The sequence below is a fragment of the Tyto alba genome, unplaced genomic scaffold (genome assembly GCF_018691265.1).
Source record: "Tyto alba isolate M040663 unplaced genomic scaffold, T.alba_DEE_v4.0 Super-Scaffold_5, whole genome shotgun sequence".
In the NCBI taxonomy this organism is placed as follows: Eukaryota; Metazoa; Chordata; class Aves; order Strigiformes; family Tytonidae; genus Tyto; species Tyto alba.
The window spans coordinates 24,119,618-24,136,909 of NW_024881326.1; the positions used below are offsets into that span (position 1 = coordinate 24,119,618).

Below are 17,292 nucleotides of genomic sequence, written 5' to 3' on the forward strand. Positions count from 1 at the left end.
ATTTTCTTAACACCACATGGTGAACCATAAGGTATAGATTTTGCTTCCAACAGGCAGAAAAACCACTAAGGTACTCAGATTCAACAGCAGAGCAAGGGGAACTCTGAAGCAGTCTTGGACAGAAACCTCAGATGCCCAAAGCCCAACCCTATCAACCACCATGCCTCCCCCCTCCTCGCAAAATGTCTGGATTGTCTGTAATTGGCTAAAGTAATGCAACCCTCCTAATTAGCTAAATCTTTGTATAGGACTTGTCCCCTTTCTGGTAGAAAAGCCCTCAGAAAATTCTTAAACACATACGGTGGGAGAACAGCAGAACTGCTAGGAAGGGGCAAAACTGATAAAAACGCCAAACAACCCTTTACTGAACAATCACAAAGACCTTTGGTTTTATATCTAGAAGACGTTCTCAGCTTTCTCCAGGGCAGATTTGTCCACTGGCTAAGGCCTATTGAAGAACTGAAGGAAACATCAGGCTACCATTCCACAAACCTCTGCAGGAGAAACTTCAATATGTCTCTGTGCCAAGATAACCAACCCCTTGGGATTTTAAAGACAGAAAATTAAATGGGAAACAGTCTTCCTATCATGCCTTCAGTGCAAAAGGGCAAAGAGAATCCCAAACCTAGGACATATAATGAATTTCATTATGAAATTTTAAGGGGAAAAAAAACAGCAAGTGAATTCCTTGACAGAAGTTAAATACCAGCAGACCTTACAATGGGATCTCCACAGTGTCCCAAAACTGTAACTGAAAAGAAGCCAGACCACAGGCCAGACAAGCAATGCCTAATGGAATTCTTCTACCAATATACTACCAAAAAAAGTGAAACATGCATCATCTTGGCTACCAGTCTGTGCTGGGTTTGTGTGGTGGGGTTTCTGGTAGCTGGGGAGGGAGCTACGGCAGTGGCCCCTGTGAGAAGCTTCTCAAAAGCTCCCCTGGCTCCAAGTTGGACCTATTAGCGACGGTGGCTGCGCCTCTGCAATAACCGACTGAAGAAGGGGAACCTGAAAGGGGGTTGGGACTTGGGAGGAGTTACAAGGACACCTATGCGAACACCGAGGTCAGTGGGAGGGAGGCAGAGGAGGAGGTGCACTGGAGCACAGCCCCCGCGTCCTGTGGCAAGACAGCAGGGCCACCCCCCTGCCACCCACGGAGATCACCAGTGGAGCGCAGGCCGACCCACGGCCTCCGCAGGAGCACACACTCAAGCAGGTGGCTGCACCCGAAGGAGGCCAGGACTGTTGCAGTTCGGCACTCAGAGGACTGCAACATGTGGGGGTGACCCACGCTGGAGAATCTTAGGAAGAGCTGCGGCCAGCAAGAAGGACTCACACATCAGAGAAAGTTCGTGGAAGGCTGTCTCCCGTGAGAGGAACCTCGCGCTGGAACAGGGGAAGAACCCGGAGCCATCCCCCTCCGAGGCGAAAGGAGCAGCGGGACTGACTGCACCTCCCATTCCCTGCCCTCTGCCCCCCTGGTGGGGAGGAGATGGGGAAATCGGGACCAAGGAGCGGGATGGAGGGAAGGTGTTTTTAAGATGTGGTTATGCTTCTCACTGTCCTACTCTGTTAAGTGTTGTTTTGTTAGTGTTTGAAATAAATTGATGTTCCTTTTCTTGCCCTAAGGAGTCTGTCTTTTGTCCTTGACCGGAACGGGTGAGTCACCAATCCCTGTCCTTCTGCCGATTCCGGAGCATTTTGATTTTCTCCTCCTCATTTGTGAGGGGGAAGGGGGGAATGAGCAGCTGCGTGATGCTCAGTTGCCCTCTGCGCTCAAACCACTAAACAGTCACTCAGCATCTCAGCTGTCAGATGAAAGCATGCCAGTATCCAGTAATATCTGATCTAAATTAACATGGAATAGTCAGGGAACAGAGTATGGGGTTTGGCACTTCAAAGTATTGTAGCAGGACTTTCTGTATCCTGAAATGCTTTATATGGGAAGAGGCTAGTAAAACTATTAAAACAGTGCCAAGAGTGACTCCACTCTAGAGCAAAAAGCTTGGAGTTTCTTAACATTTAAGACAGAACAGTCAACCCAACTTCACTCTGAAAGACTGTTCCACACTGCACAGCACCTATACTATAAAAAGCCTGCAGTGACATACAAAACACCGTAGTTGGCTTTGCCAATTCGTTTATCATATTGCCATACATCCGCTTCAACACTCTTCAGCTGAGACAGCAATTCTATAGGCCGTGTACTTCTCATGAATAGAGTGACTAAGTCTAAGAGTTACATGTGCTGAACAGATACACTTTCTAGCTTACCTGTTAATTTCAGAACTTTCCATATCTCTTTGCATGCCTGGACATGTTGAAGGGCCTGAGTCCTAAGCTCCATCTATTTTACAAAATTTAAGAAGTTATTTTTGTCATAGTTTTAAAAGCAAGAGGAATATACATGTCACAATTAACAGGATCTTTATACTTAACTATAAAATAAATTAAGGATCGGCCTAATTAGTACATTATCCACACCAGTTACTGGTTTGGGGTTTTTTTACCCCCTCTCTCTTTTTCGAAGACCTGCACATCCCAGATAAAGCCTCTTCACACTGAACATTCCATTGTTCCAGAAAGAACCATATGAGCTCCTATAGGACGTCATTTATTTTAGCTCCCAGGCATAAAATAGTGCTATGGAGACTAACCAACCACTAAACCCCACAACACAAATTGCTGTGCATTGCTCTCCACAAAAGTAAGTTTTGACAACAATCACTATACAGCAGACTTCTGTACTTCCTTCATAGCCACTGTATATTTTCCTTAATTTTCTTACCACAGTAAGTACAAAACCCCCCCCAAAATGGATATATGCATAAAAACAAAAAAAAAAAAAACTGAGCTTTATCACAGCCATACTGGTGGCTACTTTCAGCAATGGCATAATCCTAAAGATGCACTAATTATCTGCTTGGCCAACCAATATTTAGCAGCAGATTCCTTACACAATATGAGGTTGACTGAAATTCCTCTAAGCGAACATAGTGCCATGACCCTTTGCTGATACAAATCTGTTGATATCCACTGAAGTCAACAGAACTGGTTTACAGAAATCCAACATTTACAATTATCTGGAAAACACTAGGTGCATTGGTTCTAATTAACTATGATAGGTTCCCATGATTACATTCTCAGTATCCTGTTCTGAGTGAAAAAAAAACAAAGACTTCAAAATCAAAAGTAAAAAAATGCTACACTGATACACACAGAATCAGTTAACAGAGCAATGCCCTACCTGTTCAGAGGGTGTTACTTGTTGTCTCCCCATTTCCAGATCAACTGCAGCTGCTATTAGCAGGCATGTCTTCTGAGCAATTAGAACAGCTTTGTCAGAAGGACAAAACTGGGACAACTGACACCAAAAATAGGAAAAAGTAATGAGAATTCTGCCCATATGAAGCAATTTTCTCATGAACAAATGATTGCTGAGTCTCCTCTATGACATTTTCAGTAATCGGTCATGAACAGTATGTAGCCACACTGCAATTTTACTTGTACAATTACACAAGAAGATTACTTAAATATAAAATGTAGAGCAGTGTTGGGAGTCTCCTCTCTACAAACACATACAAAACTAACAGTATTGGCAGAAGTTCTGTATGGAGATTCAGACTTGAGTACTCAAGATGTTTGTATTAATGATACAGCTTCCAAACATCAGAATCCATTTATTTTAGAAATTTCTCATTGAAGTCTAAGTTTCTTATGACATTCTCAGCTACAGAATGTAAATTATTATAATAATGCTTACATTTTGTATTACAAGTCAATCTCCTGACAAAAGTGCTCAGTCTTCAGAGCACACAAGCATGCCTTCAAGGAGATACATGACACATGGATGTAACTTCTAACAGAACTAGACAGACGACAATATTCCTCAATTAGAGATACTATTAGCAAGAGCACGTACCTTGAAAGACAGTAGAAAAAAATCCCTCATCTTTTTAGGGCAGCCCCTGAACTGTACAGCTAAATTCCAAGCTAACAAAGAAAATTAAAAAATGGAGACTAGAATAAACATCTTCATTGTTGCTGGTATGCCCATCTACTCCTTAGTAATCAGTAGGTCACATTCTGCATTTCAATTTCTTAATCAATGGTTCATCAACAACTCATTTAACAACAACAAGAAATACTGTTAGTGATTTGTTGAAATAGCTTATTCACACTTTCAAATTTTGTCTTAATTTCATAACCAAGTATCCATTCTACCACATACCCTACACCCACAAGAGCCTGAATTGGAAGCAGCATTTTCTTATGTTAGTAAACAAAACTAGTATCTGAATAAAACTGTTGAACAATAGTCCTGAGGCAAATTTAAAAAAACAGGAAAAAACGCCACAACTTTTTGAACTATTCTCCACTGTTTTACCCCAGCAGGGTCAAGTGTCTGGCAATTAAACAAACATTTCTGATTAGTAAAGGGATGAGCCATCTAAAGACAATCAAATGACTTATGAGAATCTGACCCAATTAAATGTTTAGATTCTACAGTGACTTTGGAGATTCTAACTTTTGTGTTCATTTATTCCCTAGAACATGTTTTTGTAGCCTCTGTACTGTTTTTTTTCTGTGAGTGGGAATGCTGTCTTGGAAAGGTCATGGTTACCACAGATTCCATTCACAGTCCTGTTACTATATTTGACCACTGCTGCTTCTCTCCCTTCTTTGCTACTCTTTATTGGAGCGTGGTTACATAATGAGGATGTGTGCAAAAGCTCATCATGGCAAAAGTCTTCTGTTACTGATTTCAACTATTTTCTTTCCTGTATGCTCTGGCAAGAAGCAAGAATATTAAAAAAATGCTTCAACACGTTACGCTATGCTTATATTTTTATTTATAGACAGAAAATGCACTGACTCCTTTACCAAAACAGTGTAACAAAGACTACTAAATGAGGATCCAGAGACACGCTACAGGTATTGCTTAGGAGAGGTCCATGGGAGCTGCATTTCCCCCTAGAAAACACTTCAGGATAATGTTTGCTGTTTAGATTTCATATCCTGTAGTTCAAGGCAAATTTCAGGACTGCTAATTTAAGGGAATAATGAAGACAGTCTATCTGGGTGGCAGAGGTAAACTCATTCTGCACCAATCACACCAGTACACTCATCTGAACCTCCTAATTCTTCTTTTGCCTACATGAGAATACACATACTCAGCATCAGCAGTAAGGTTTTCTTACTGCTCTCAGCAGCACTTTTTTCAGGCATTGAAGAAAACCATTATTGTTTCTATTTGCTTAATCTTAACTTTTACTTCTGTAGCAGTGTGTTGGTAGTGAAGGGCTAACCAAGACAAAAATGGTCAATTCTTCAGAGTTGTATTATGGACACACAGAATAATTCCTGTGGTGAAGCCATTAATACGTTGGCTGTCCCATCAGTCCAACAGACCTTGTGTGAGTATTTGTCTTGATAACTGGCTTAAAACATGAGCCATATCTGACAGTTTCAGCAGATGGAAAACGAAGCAGGAAAACTTTAAGATTAGTTAAGGCAGCGTATGCCAAATGGGACAAGTTTTATAAATCTACTACATCTTTAAACACTTCTTTCTTCCTTAACGTCTGGCTAAATGGAGGGTGGAGGGGATTCAGTTTAGATTTTGAGAGTGCAACCTACCAACTTTTCTAAACCAGTGAGCTTCAAAGATCCTCATGTCCCCTGTAAATTTCTCTTCTGGGAAAGACTCAGCAAGTCTCTTGTGAGCTGCAGAGAATGTGTTGTTCAATACATGAGTAACACTTTCTGAGCAGAATAAAAACATTTCCAAGTCTAGTAACTACACTACAAAACAGGTTTCCAAAACTCCCATGTAATTCCTGATGAAGAGTTATTCTCACAACTTAAATCTAATATGTTTGACCACAGAGGCTTATAAAAAACATCAAAAGGTGCCTCAAACAGCATTTTAGATAAGATATATAAGGCTGCCAAGAGGTACTGCCTCTTCAAAGTTTACTGACACTGATGTCTAATGCAGAGGAATATTACTTTGTTTCACAAAAAGTCAAATGTTTTTAAATTTAATAACAGGTTTAAGGCCTTTCTTCAAGAAACCTTTAATTAATTTAATTCTAGTCTTTATTCTCTTCTCTTAGTTGCAGTAAGAATGGCTAGTGTACAATCTCAATAACTTTTTTGTCCAAGATAGTTAGGAAAGGGGTAAAAAAGATTTAGTGAAATTAAGTATTTATTCTGATGGAGGAAAGTCCACTGTAAAAGTCCTGTACCTTTTCCAATGCAAACAGGGCAATTATTTTCCAAACGACAGCACAACTTAAAAGTAGGAACCCATTTTGACAAGCCTCTCCTGTCTTTCAGCAATTTGTTATTACTCCTTGCAGCTTTCTAAGCCTTCCAGAGCAAAATATAGCCTTAACTTAAAAATGCTTCCTTTTAAACAACTAGAGCAGCAAAGACCACAACTGGCATTTAATTAATGCCAGTAGAAAGTTACACTGTTAATTCAGTTTACAAAACCAAACTTCTTCCTTTTGTGGTAGCCCTGCTACTGAAGATATTAACTTTGCTCTTGACAATGCAGTCTGAGTAGGAGAGTGTCACTTGAGGCCACCCAGGCTGTGGCTTGTACCCAAATATCTGCTGTTTGCATGCACGGCCTTATGAAGAATTAAAGGGAAACTGCCTAGAAGAAATTGCCCCTTTTGTCTGAAAGAAGTTCCCAAGTACAGGCTTTGCTACAAACAGTTTTTCCAACACTAGCCTGCAAGGTTTCCATAGCAAAAACCTGTAGCACTGAAATCCAGCTTCACAGCACTGTTGAATCTCCAGTCTTAATTTTCACTGATTTCAGTGGAAGGTTGAGAACCTAAACTGAAACAAGAAGTCTAAACATTTGGTTGGTATGGACCTAATCATATAATAAAATGTTCACAGATGGGAGAACTACAGAATATATAAGTAAAACAAAAGCATACCCAAGGTCAAGTAAGTCAGCATTGAGTCGATATCTTCATCTCTAGAATGGAAGAAAAATTAAGTGTTAGAAAGTGCTTGACTGACTTTCTTCCAAGAGAACATGTTATTTATGTTGGAATACAACACTTCCGTAATCATGGATATAATCATTCTTCCTCTGATAAACATCTCAGGCATTAGAAAATTCTAGCATTTGAAGATGCAGAAGGAGCACTGAAGGCCTGCAAAAAGTTTTCTTGATCTGCAGCAAAGGTCATTGTAGTAGTGCAGAGGGAGATTTTCTAAGTCGTTGGGGCTGCAGGTTAAACTTGAAACCCCATTGACACTACACTGTTTACTTGACAGTCAAAATCCAGCAGTACGGTTCTATTTCTAAGGCAATACACCATTTGCAAAGTGGCTAGTCCTCAGCAAGGGAGGTCCCACTCTGAAGTTCTCACTCAGAACTTCAAAAGATACCACATCCTAGGGCCAAAGTTAAAGAGGTTGCTTAGCCCACATTCCCCATCAAAAATACTTGACAGTCTTATGCATTAATAGAAAAAGAAAGGCAAGAAGTAAATATTTAAGGGCAAGGTTATACAAGTAGAAAAGATGTTCCTACGTGATGTTATTAAGTCAAGTTGGGAAGTCACCTGGGTGGACTTTTTACTAGTATAAAAATTAATCTGTTGATTACTCTGCAAGAAAATAAGACCACCAAGAAAATATTACACCATTTGTACAACACATCCATGACAAGAAAATGGTTTTGCAAATGGACTCACCTTTTCTCTTCATTTTCTGCCATGAACTTTGACAACTTAAGACAAACCAAACACCTAAATATGAGAAAAACAAGCAATGAAGAAACAAGAAATTTTTTTCTAACACTGTATTTTATCCTAATTTTCCAAAAAGGATCCCACTTTTCTTCCTTACGCTATCAGTCTAGGGAACTCACAGAAGAATTCAAAGTGTCAAACTGATAATAAGATTATACTATTTACCACCTATTGCTTTATTTTGTATAGCACTTTGTTAAATCATGCAAATAAATGTACTTTAACAAAGGTTTCAAGCAAATATTGGAACAAATACATCTATCTCACAGTATCTGTTTTAATAAACATGATGGAATATTTCAATAAGAGGATACTGCTTCATCAGAGGATACAAATTAATTGGTGTTTTTACCAAATGTATTGTTGCAATCTCATTAGAGTCACTGTCGATCATCTGTTCAAAGCTCTGAATCTTGTGATCACATTGTGCAACTAATAAGATTTGCCTGGGAGAGACTTGGAACATCTATAGATACTAAGAGTTCAGGCTTGAAGTACATCTGCAGCACCAAAAAGACTGTTGCTTGACCATAATGGGTGAGTCATCCCTCCCTGTCCTTATCACAATTTCAGAGCCCTTTGATTTTCTCCTTCTCATTCCTGAGGGAGAAGGGGTGAGTGAGCAGCTGCGTTGTGCTCAGTTGCCCTCTGGGTTTAAACCATGACATAGTTTTTCATCTACTATGTTTTCCACCTTCCTCAATATAATAAATTATTTTTGAAAAAGAAACCAGAAAATTTTATCTTTTCTTGTAAATATATTGAATTCTCACTTTAAAGCTGCAAATAATTGTCGGCAGTCTTGTCCATGTTCAGACAAATACTCCAAAGCTTTGAGAGCCACAACTTGTTGTTCATTCTGAAAAGAAATGAAAACGTATTTTGTATAAACTGTTACCACTAGTTACCTCAGTTACTATCATAAAAACCCCAACAAAGCAACAGCATATTCCAAAAGTCTGTGTAGTCTACTAGCAGGAAAAAGAACAGAGAACTCTGCACAGAAGAGCTTCAGAGTCAAAAGAAAACTGTAAGGAGAGATCATACGAGTCCATGCACAAAGAACCCATGGCATGAACAAGGTCAGCACAGGTTGGCAAGGCTTTTGTGCCTTACAGTGCTACCAACAAAGCCCTAAAAGGCAACCAAAAGCCTCTCCTAATTCCACTAATGTAATCAGCCAATTCAGACATCACTCAAGTCACCAACCAAGAGGCAAACAGAACGGACAAGTGATTTTTCACTCTTTCATCACTGACTTATATGTGTTTTTTACACAGGTTCCCCCTAGCACATCCAAGATCAAATACCAGAGGCAGAAAAAGACTTAACATTTTGCTAAGGAAAATTTTAAAGAAATACACCATGTCATTTCCAGATACCAACATTTGTAACTCAGAATCCCTTATTTTCCTGAAGAAATACTAAAAAAATACCATTTCTTTATATGTAAAGTCAACTTCTGCTTTGCATTACATAACACATTTGCATGAGACCTTGGTCACAGAAAGATGAAATACTTAGAAATGGATGAATACACAGAAATAGTATAAGTAGGCCAGGTTACAGAGGTTACAGCTGTCCTACTTATATCAATAACAAAAAGCAAAGACAACATTATCTGCTCTACCTCTAAAGCAATTTGGGCAGCTAAACTCAGGAGGTTAGTGCCTATATTTTCATCCACTCCGAGACTGTCTTCACGTTGAGATGACTCTTCCATTAGCTTCCCCATTTCAATAACTGTTTCCACAGCTGAAATATACATAGAGAAAAATTAATTTTTTTAATAGAAGCAATGGGAAGGTGGAAAGTTCTGCTGTTTTAATGAGGCTTTAGAAATTACTTACTAAAAGCTGGTTTTCATATTAAAAAAACCCAAAACATAAAGACAATAAAACCTGACCATACCAGCACCTGTCCACAATTATGCATTTCTTCTAGAGAGGTGCCAAAAGGCTTTCTGAGCTACTAATTCAAGGAAACAAGGATGCCATACAAATGACTCTCTATGCTTAATTTTGTTCTGCTAAATAACTGTTTGCCACTGAAGACAGAAGACTTTTTCTCTAATATATTGTCTGGGCATGATTCCAAGCTCCCACATCTTGGCTTATGCTAAGGGTGCTGCTGCTTTTCTGTTCACACTGTGCTGTGGTTACCACTCTATATTATGTGAACAAATTATGCCATCATTAAAATGATGTATAGAGAACAATTAATCGGCACAGAACTCGTCAAAAAATAAGCTTTGCATGTTACTCTGTACTCTAAGTAAGTATAGACTGCATTTCTCAATTTTCAGTACTTAAGCTAAGATTCTCATTAAAATATGAAATGACAGAACTCGTTATAAAGAAGAAAGAGTCTACAGAGATATGTCACCCTTTAAGTCATCTCAGTAATTCATGTATTTTCTGGTAACTTCAGGCTCTACTTGTGCAGAGAAGCAGACCAATAATACTTGTGCAAAGCAGCAATAATGGTTCCATTAAGGTTCATTTAGCTCAGTATCCTTTTTTTATACTGTATATGCATATAAATGAATATTAGAAACAGTAAGTATACAATCACCCTGGGATGCTACTATAGCTTCTGCTCATGAGAAAATTAGAGACTTCCTAGCCAGAGGCTCCTTCCAGACAATATCAGATATGGCAATGGATTCCGCATCTTACATACTGTGTTTGCAAAAAGCATTTCACTCTGACAGTTTAAATCTACAACCTGACAGTTTCAATGACTTTATAGAGCCTTCTTCTAGCTACCCTCTGTTATGTCTTTCTCAAGATGAACAGTCCAAATCTGCTTAGTATTTTCTAATATACTTGGACTTGTGCTCCTTGTAGTGGAACCTTTATCCTCGAAGTTCTACCTTTATCAGTATCTTTCTCCATCACTGCAATCTTATAGATACTGAATTTAGTAAAGATGCTGTTTGGATCACACCTCTCTGCTTCTTTAACTGCCTCTTTAGCCTATTCACAGAAGAGATTAAAGGAAATCAGTACAATGACATCTTGAAATCAGTAATATAATTTGCAAAATATATGTGCAAAAGAGAACTAAAAAGATAGACAAAATGTTAATGGTTACACTGTTGATATTTATATAATTACTCAATAAGTTTGCTTTGGCAACATCTTCCCTGGAAAGAAAAGTGAAGTAATGAGAGCAGAAGATGGTACCAAAGCTGACAATGACCAGACGAAGGAAAAAGCCAATTTCTCAAAATAGGAACTACAGAATCAGAAAGAGAAGTCCTGAGAATGCCAAAAAAATAAACTCCCTTCTGTTACTTTGAACTGTGAAGTTTAACACCCGCCCCAAAGGAGGAGACCTAGATAGGTAAAGCTGGTGCACTTCTCTCCAGAGGTGAGGGCTCACACACTGCTGTGGGAAGTTTTAGTGAGACACATCAATCTGACTGGAAGAGAGAATGACCTCTCATCTGAGTAGAAACCCGATATACTGAGGCACAGTCACACAATTTGTGCACTGTTTCCCCCATTAGAATTACAGGTGACACCAGAGGCCCCAGTAGCAGCTAAGATCATGAACAACATCTCTCTGCTGGATGATGCAAGACAGGCAAAGACAGTTCCTTCTCTAAAAGCAAAAGAGGTACAGTAAAAAAGGTGTAAATTAAGTCCCAGTGGCATAGCTACAAAACCAAAGCCAATGCAAATAAATAAATAAAATGTATACTTATATATAATACATACCTTGTCAACTTGTTTCAGATGAAGATAGCAAGAAGCCATGTTCCTCTGCAGCTTAGCCAAGTTCTGATCTATCTGCCCAGGTGTGTAGAAGCTGATAGAATAATTGTACCAGTGAAGAGCTTCAGAATAGTTTTTTGCCTAGGAAATTAAAAACAAACAAATAAACAAAAACTAACAAACAAAACAAAACCACAGATCCTTATGTGGGTGATTAAATTTCCTGTTTTCCCGAACTTAAAAAAAAAGGTCATAGGAAATCAATTATTTAGATAATCAAGTATATTCTAGTGTAACCTTTCCTTAGAAGAGCAATCACTGGTCCCACAAAACAGGTGATACTCATTAGCAGAACTGACACTACCTATTCCTATTCTTCCCTTATTCTTACAGCCATTATCAAAGACAGGACACTGGAGAAGATGGGTCATTCATCTGACCCAGAAAGGACATTCTTATGACTAAATACAAACCAGAAATATTATTTCAAAAAAAAATATCTCTGTGATACACAGCAACCAAAACTAAGAGAAAAAGACAAAGTGTTTATCCCATTTAGACTCTGAACTTTGATGATACTATGCTGAAGATGGTACTCCCAACTATAGTTCCAATTTGGACAGAGAATTTATTTTAAAATGAGATGGAAAGAAGCTCTGTCATTAGCAAAATTCCTTCTTGACTACACAGATGAGAGGTAATAAAATGGCACGTTCTTTATATATTCAAGAAATGCGCGTATGACAGAAATAGAAATGTAGAATGTGAGCTCATCTCCAAATACAGAAAGAAGGTGTCTGATTTTGAATATACTTATACACTCATACGCTCCTACTATGAGGATATATATTTGGACTGAGATACAGTGTAAGCATCCAAAACTACTTTACACTGGCCAAAAAGAAAATCAGTGTGCAAATGATAACACTTCACATTCCTTAAAGCAACAACTGACCATCAGATGGTAGGAACTGTAAAATAAACAGCAAAATGTAAAGAATATTTTCAGTTTTTTGTACCCTTCCCAAGACAGAACCAGAATGATGGGCTGCACAGGTTCCTTGGCTGATCAATTCTGGCCATAACTGTTTCCACGTACAAATCTTAAGATGAGGCTACCTGAAACTTGATGTTGTAATGGAAAACAGCACACAGTTAGATGAAAATAAAACTAGTGCCAACTGGAACAGCGATCTTAGTAACAGCTTGCACTCTAACCAAAAATAGACATATCAAAGAGGTCAGAAAAAGCAGATCTTCATTTTCACTGATACAAATAACACTACTACTGTTTGGTCCCAAACCTCATAATGTTTGGCAGCTGTGTCCCACAAGATGATGTGCAGCTGGTTCAATGATTCAGGCAACAGCTGTTTCCCAGTATAGTGACCTGAAAAGATACTGCAAATCATCACTTTACAAGAACTTTAAGCAGCACACTGAGAAGCACCTAAGAACTCTCTGAGCAAGACTGTCCCATAGCCTACAAAAAAAAAACAAAACAAACAAACAAAAAAAACCAACCAAACAAACAAAACAAACAAACAAACAAACAAACAAAAAAAAAAACCACTGACATAGCAATAGTTTCATCCAGGACCCAGTGTTTCATATCCTGCTTCTGAAAACAAAACAAACAAAAAACTAATGAACAACCCCCCAAAAGAACAATGGGTAAGAGAACAAATATTTTCATTCTTGAACAAGGTAAACATGGCTCTTGCACCCAGCTTGATGCTACATAAAATATGGTCTGACTTCCAGCAGATCTGACAGTCAGAAAATACTACAGCACTACAGGTGCAACAGACAGGAAAAAGAAACTGTTATTCAGCTCCTCAAACAACGATATGCAACCTGTTTTAATACTGACAAACAAAACCACATTGGGCTGGATGGACAAAGTATTAACATTACACAGAACTTCTGATAAATGTTTCTAATCTCACATGTATCAGCCACACAGAGTCTACACTAAGAAGGAGGGACTGTCTAAGCAAGTGAACTTAACCCCGAGCTTTATCATGACTGTCATTCATTATGGAAGTTGAGAGTTACCATGCAAAAGAAACATAAGGGAAAACAGGCACAAATAGAAAGAAAGATGAGAATAAGCAAAAAAGTGAAAATCAGAATTCAAGACTTTAGCCAATTAAATCCAGTTTTCAGTAAACAGCAGCAAAACATGGATACAGACCTATAATAACTTCTTCAACCTTTTGCTTAGCAAGCAGCTCCCTCTTATTCTGCAGCAGGAAGTTGATGTGGAGCAGGGTAAATTTTCCAAGGTCAAGTGAAGATTCAAATCGTTCAGGAACAGATTTCAGAAAATCAAAACCAACTGATTCCCTATTCACACAGATGCATTTTTAAGAGGCTGCGCAAGAAGAGCTGTTAATTTTCCATTATAAAGAATAACATATTCACACTATACAGCATGTTTCTCATTAATACTACTGGCACACAATCACACTGACAGAGTGAGTCAAGGTATTAATTTATTGCAGATCATCTATTCAGTAGTAACTTCCTATTAGCACATGCTTGTTCCACAGTATTTACAAGAGACTTTACTCCTCACAATGAACAAGTAAGAATTTACTGCAGGATATAAGCATATACATAGGTAGTCATGATGGAGCAATTCAAAAGTGTGAAATTTCATGCCTCTATTTTGCAGTAAACTTGTTCATCCTTATACTGTTTTTCACAAGAATCATTCTAGGACTCCAAACACTTTCCTTCCAAGGGCTGGTTAGTTAACATGGAAGAAAGATTTCAGTCAGATAATTCCAGACTCATATATATTATTCCAGATATATATTAAAACTACATAGAGAGAATCTTAATTATTCTGAAGTAAGGTTACAGCAGTGCAAATTGCCACTTAACATTATTTCACACCCTGTTCTGCTAATACCATATAAAAAAAGACAGGCTCCCTCTCAAAACTGCTTACCTATCTCTGTGAGTTTTTATTTAAAATAAAGCATCATTGTATAATAGATATTCTTTGCTTATAAAAGAACACCTACAAAGCCCAAATATTGTGTTCACCCCACTTAAAGATGCTTTCATACCTTCCATTCTCCAGAAGCAGTTTGGCAGTATTCAAACAAAAGTCTAAAGACACCTCATGGTGCAGGAATTCTGCAACAGCTAGACAAAACACAAAGCAGTTGAGATTATTTCATCAGTTCAGATTGATTAACTGCTCAATTTACCATTTACCTCTTACAGCTTCTTTTAAAAAAACAAAACAAAACAAAAATAGTTCTAAAACAAAAGGAAGAATAAAGCATGTCTATTGTGCTTTGACTTTCCTTTTGCCATACAATTAATGTAGTACTACAAAAAGCTGACAGTCTGACAGCACTTGGAATTCTAGCCCTCTGTCTCTTTAAACATGAACAACATAGGCATTAATAGCCAAAACTTTTGCCTGAAGCTGCTTTCCATCAAAATGTCTCATTCTTATCCAGCAGGAACCACTTAAGACTGAGGTCAATGCTCAGGCTGTGTGGTGGTATCACATTGCAATGGGAACTACTTAAGCCTAATACCTTTAGTATCAGTTATTGAATGGACTAGTGCTGATAAGTAGATATCAGTTTTAGACCACTGAAGCAAAGTCTAAAAATTGCTAGACTGTGCTGGACGGTTAATAACAAGATTTATACATTTGTAGTTTGAATGAGATCAGAGAAGGAACACATAGGGACATGACTAACAGTTGTTAGATGAAGCATTTCTAAGGCACCTATGTACAAGTGCACAACACATGATTTTAGTCAAATACCTAAAACTTAACATGAACCTTTACTCAAAAATCAGAGAAGCTGCAGTGCATGGACACACTTTTCTGCCAGCCATACAAGAGAAGACAGACATCCACTCATTAATACACTTGCTCGAAAAACTGTCTGCAGTCTTAGTGCTACTAAATATAAGCAGAGTGTGTTTTGACAGGCAACACTATGGGGCTTCACAATTCAAACTGCAGAACAGAAGCCAACTATTGCAATGGTAAATTTTGAACAACTGTCCAGCTGAAAGCTGACTGAAAGTCCTCAGGAGCGATCTGAAGTGGAGTTGCCATTCCTGCTAGTCTGGCAGCATTCAAACCATTCAGCTGTCTACAATAAATTCCTCATCTCATCCCTACATTTATTTCTCCAAGAATTCATCATGCATCTGATGCTTTCCAACCACAGAGAGTACAAAGCCTCTCTTCCTTAAGATTTCATTATTTATGGAAATAACCTTATCCTGATACATTATCCTTTCTACATTAAAGCCTCTCCCGCCCCAACCTTTCTTCTCTCATGTCAATAAAAAAATCAGTTTTCTTCAAATGATGTTTGAGGAATAAGCTTATATGCCCTAGATAAACTAAAACTCTGGTAACACAGATTTTTAACAACACACTGATCAGCACTTAATGTCTCTTGGTTGAAATCTGCAAAATTACACACAGAGAACAGCAATGTTTCACAAGCCTTTCTTCTACGCTGACTGCGTAAGAGATAATCCACATTCACCCATTTTGAGTAAACTTGGGCACATGTCTAAAATAAACCATACCTTTACAATGGTATATTTTAACTGTCTTCATTCTAACAGGCTTCAGAGTCTTTCCCCTTCCCTATTTCCAGCAAGCCTATTTAAATAATCCTCAACAAAAATAAAATCATGCTTAATTCATACTTACATTAGCACCTGGATAACTCCTCTGTGAACACTGACTACTATGTCTCACACTCCAAAACCAGAACAACATTTAGCTAATGAAGATTCCTCTAAAACACACGAGAAAAGGAATTTTTTTTTTTCCTTTTCTACCTGCCACTCAGGACATCTTCTTGGATATGGAGCAGTAGGACCTTATTATGAAACCTACACAGAGCTGTGATACCTGAGTCAATATCTTCATCTGATGCTCCACTTTTAAGAAGAATTTTAACTTTCAAAAAAACCCCTGCTGGATGCAAATTCTCCTGCACAATGAAAAACAATACATTACTTGGACAGCTGTTTGCAGAATACAGATCCCATGACAGTCCAGTATATTCATAACCCAGACAAATATCAGGAAATCACATACACTGCACTGGATACTTCAGTTCCATTTTAATGACTGAAGCAATATGTAGGCAACTAGTAATATTTTCTTCTTAAATGTAATGTGTATCTTTATTATTTATTCTTATACTGCCAAAAGACCATGAGGACAATGAAAGCAAGAGATACATGATTCTCAGTTTGCTGTGGCCCATTTCCAGTATTTTTAAGTAGAAGCTGAACAATACTGAATGATAGAAACATTTACTGCTTTTCTGTGTGTGAATTGGCTGCGTTACTCTAGAATTAATATAAGCAGAATTCAAAGTAGCTTATAATAGGAAATTTATCAGAGAACAACAATGGGAGCAAATTGAAAAAATTAAGACTCTGTACTACAGCTCTCACTAAAACACTGCACATTTCAGACTCCAGAATAAAAATCTAGTTTTCCATACCCTCATACAATATTAAAACATACGTTATCAAAAATTGTGATAAAACACTTTCCACCTCAAAAGGTTTTGCAAAAGTAAATACAATAAAAACTGAGAAAGTCTTAGACAGTAGAGTAGCATGTTCTTTGAATTATTAAAATACACTGCCTTTTATCCTGATCTCATGAGCACATGTATCATCATCATCGGTCTGAAAGTTTTAACAGAATGTAGAAAACCAAATTTGAGCTTTCAGGATTTTATACAAAACTTGTTTGGTATGAA

General features: G+C 38.0%; 1 protein-coding gene across 4 annotated transcripts in view; it reads right to left on the bottom strand.

Annotated features, from left to right (window-relative positions):
• Positions 1 to 17,292, bottom strand: part of TEX11 (testis expressed 11) — a 34,808-nt gene that overhangs the window by 5,713 nt on the left and 11,803 nt on the right. For 2 of the 4 annotated variants that reach the window (XR_004406929.2, XM_032991827.2), the window contains exons 11-24: positions 16,425 to 16,506; positions 14,590 to 14,668; positions 13,707 to 13,858; positions 12,814 to 12,899; positions 11,513 to 11,650; positions 10,663 to 10,765; positions 9,418 to 9,542; positions 8,561 to 8,646; positions 7,731 to 7,784; positions 6,963 to 7,003; positions 5,644 to 5,730; positions 3,926 to 3,996; positions 3,251 to 3,367; positions 2,278 to 2,350 (exon numbers count right to left, since the gene is read on the bottom strand). Coding sequence is in view for 3 of the 4 variants with exons in the window: in XM_032991827.2 (XP_032847718.2) it covers positions 2,278 to 2,350; positions 3,251 to 3,367; positions 3,926 to 3,996; positions 5,644 to 5,730; positions 6,963 to 7,003; positions 7,731 to 7,784; positions 8,561 to 8,646; positions 9,418 to 9,542; positions 10,663 to 10,765; positions 11,513 to 11,650; positions 12,814 to 12,899; positions 13,707 to 13,858; positions 14,590 to 14,668; positions 16,425 to 16,506 (1,294 nt within the window). In the remaining variant the exon portion in view is untranslated. The remainder of the gene's footprint in view (positions 1 to 2,277; positions 2,351 to 3,250; positions 3,368 to 3,925; positions 3,997 to 5,643; positions 5,731 to 6,962; positions 7,004 to 7,730; positions 7,785 to 8,560; positions 8,647 to 9,417; positions 9,543 to 10,662; positions 10,766 to 11,512; positions 11,651 to 12,813; positions 12,900 to 13,706; positions 13,859 to 14,589; positions 14,669 to 16,424; positions 16,507 to 17,292) is intronic. The other 2 variants (XM_032991828.2, XM_042807480.1) reach the window with 2 other exon arrangements.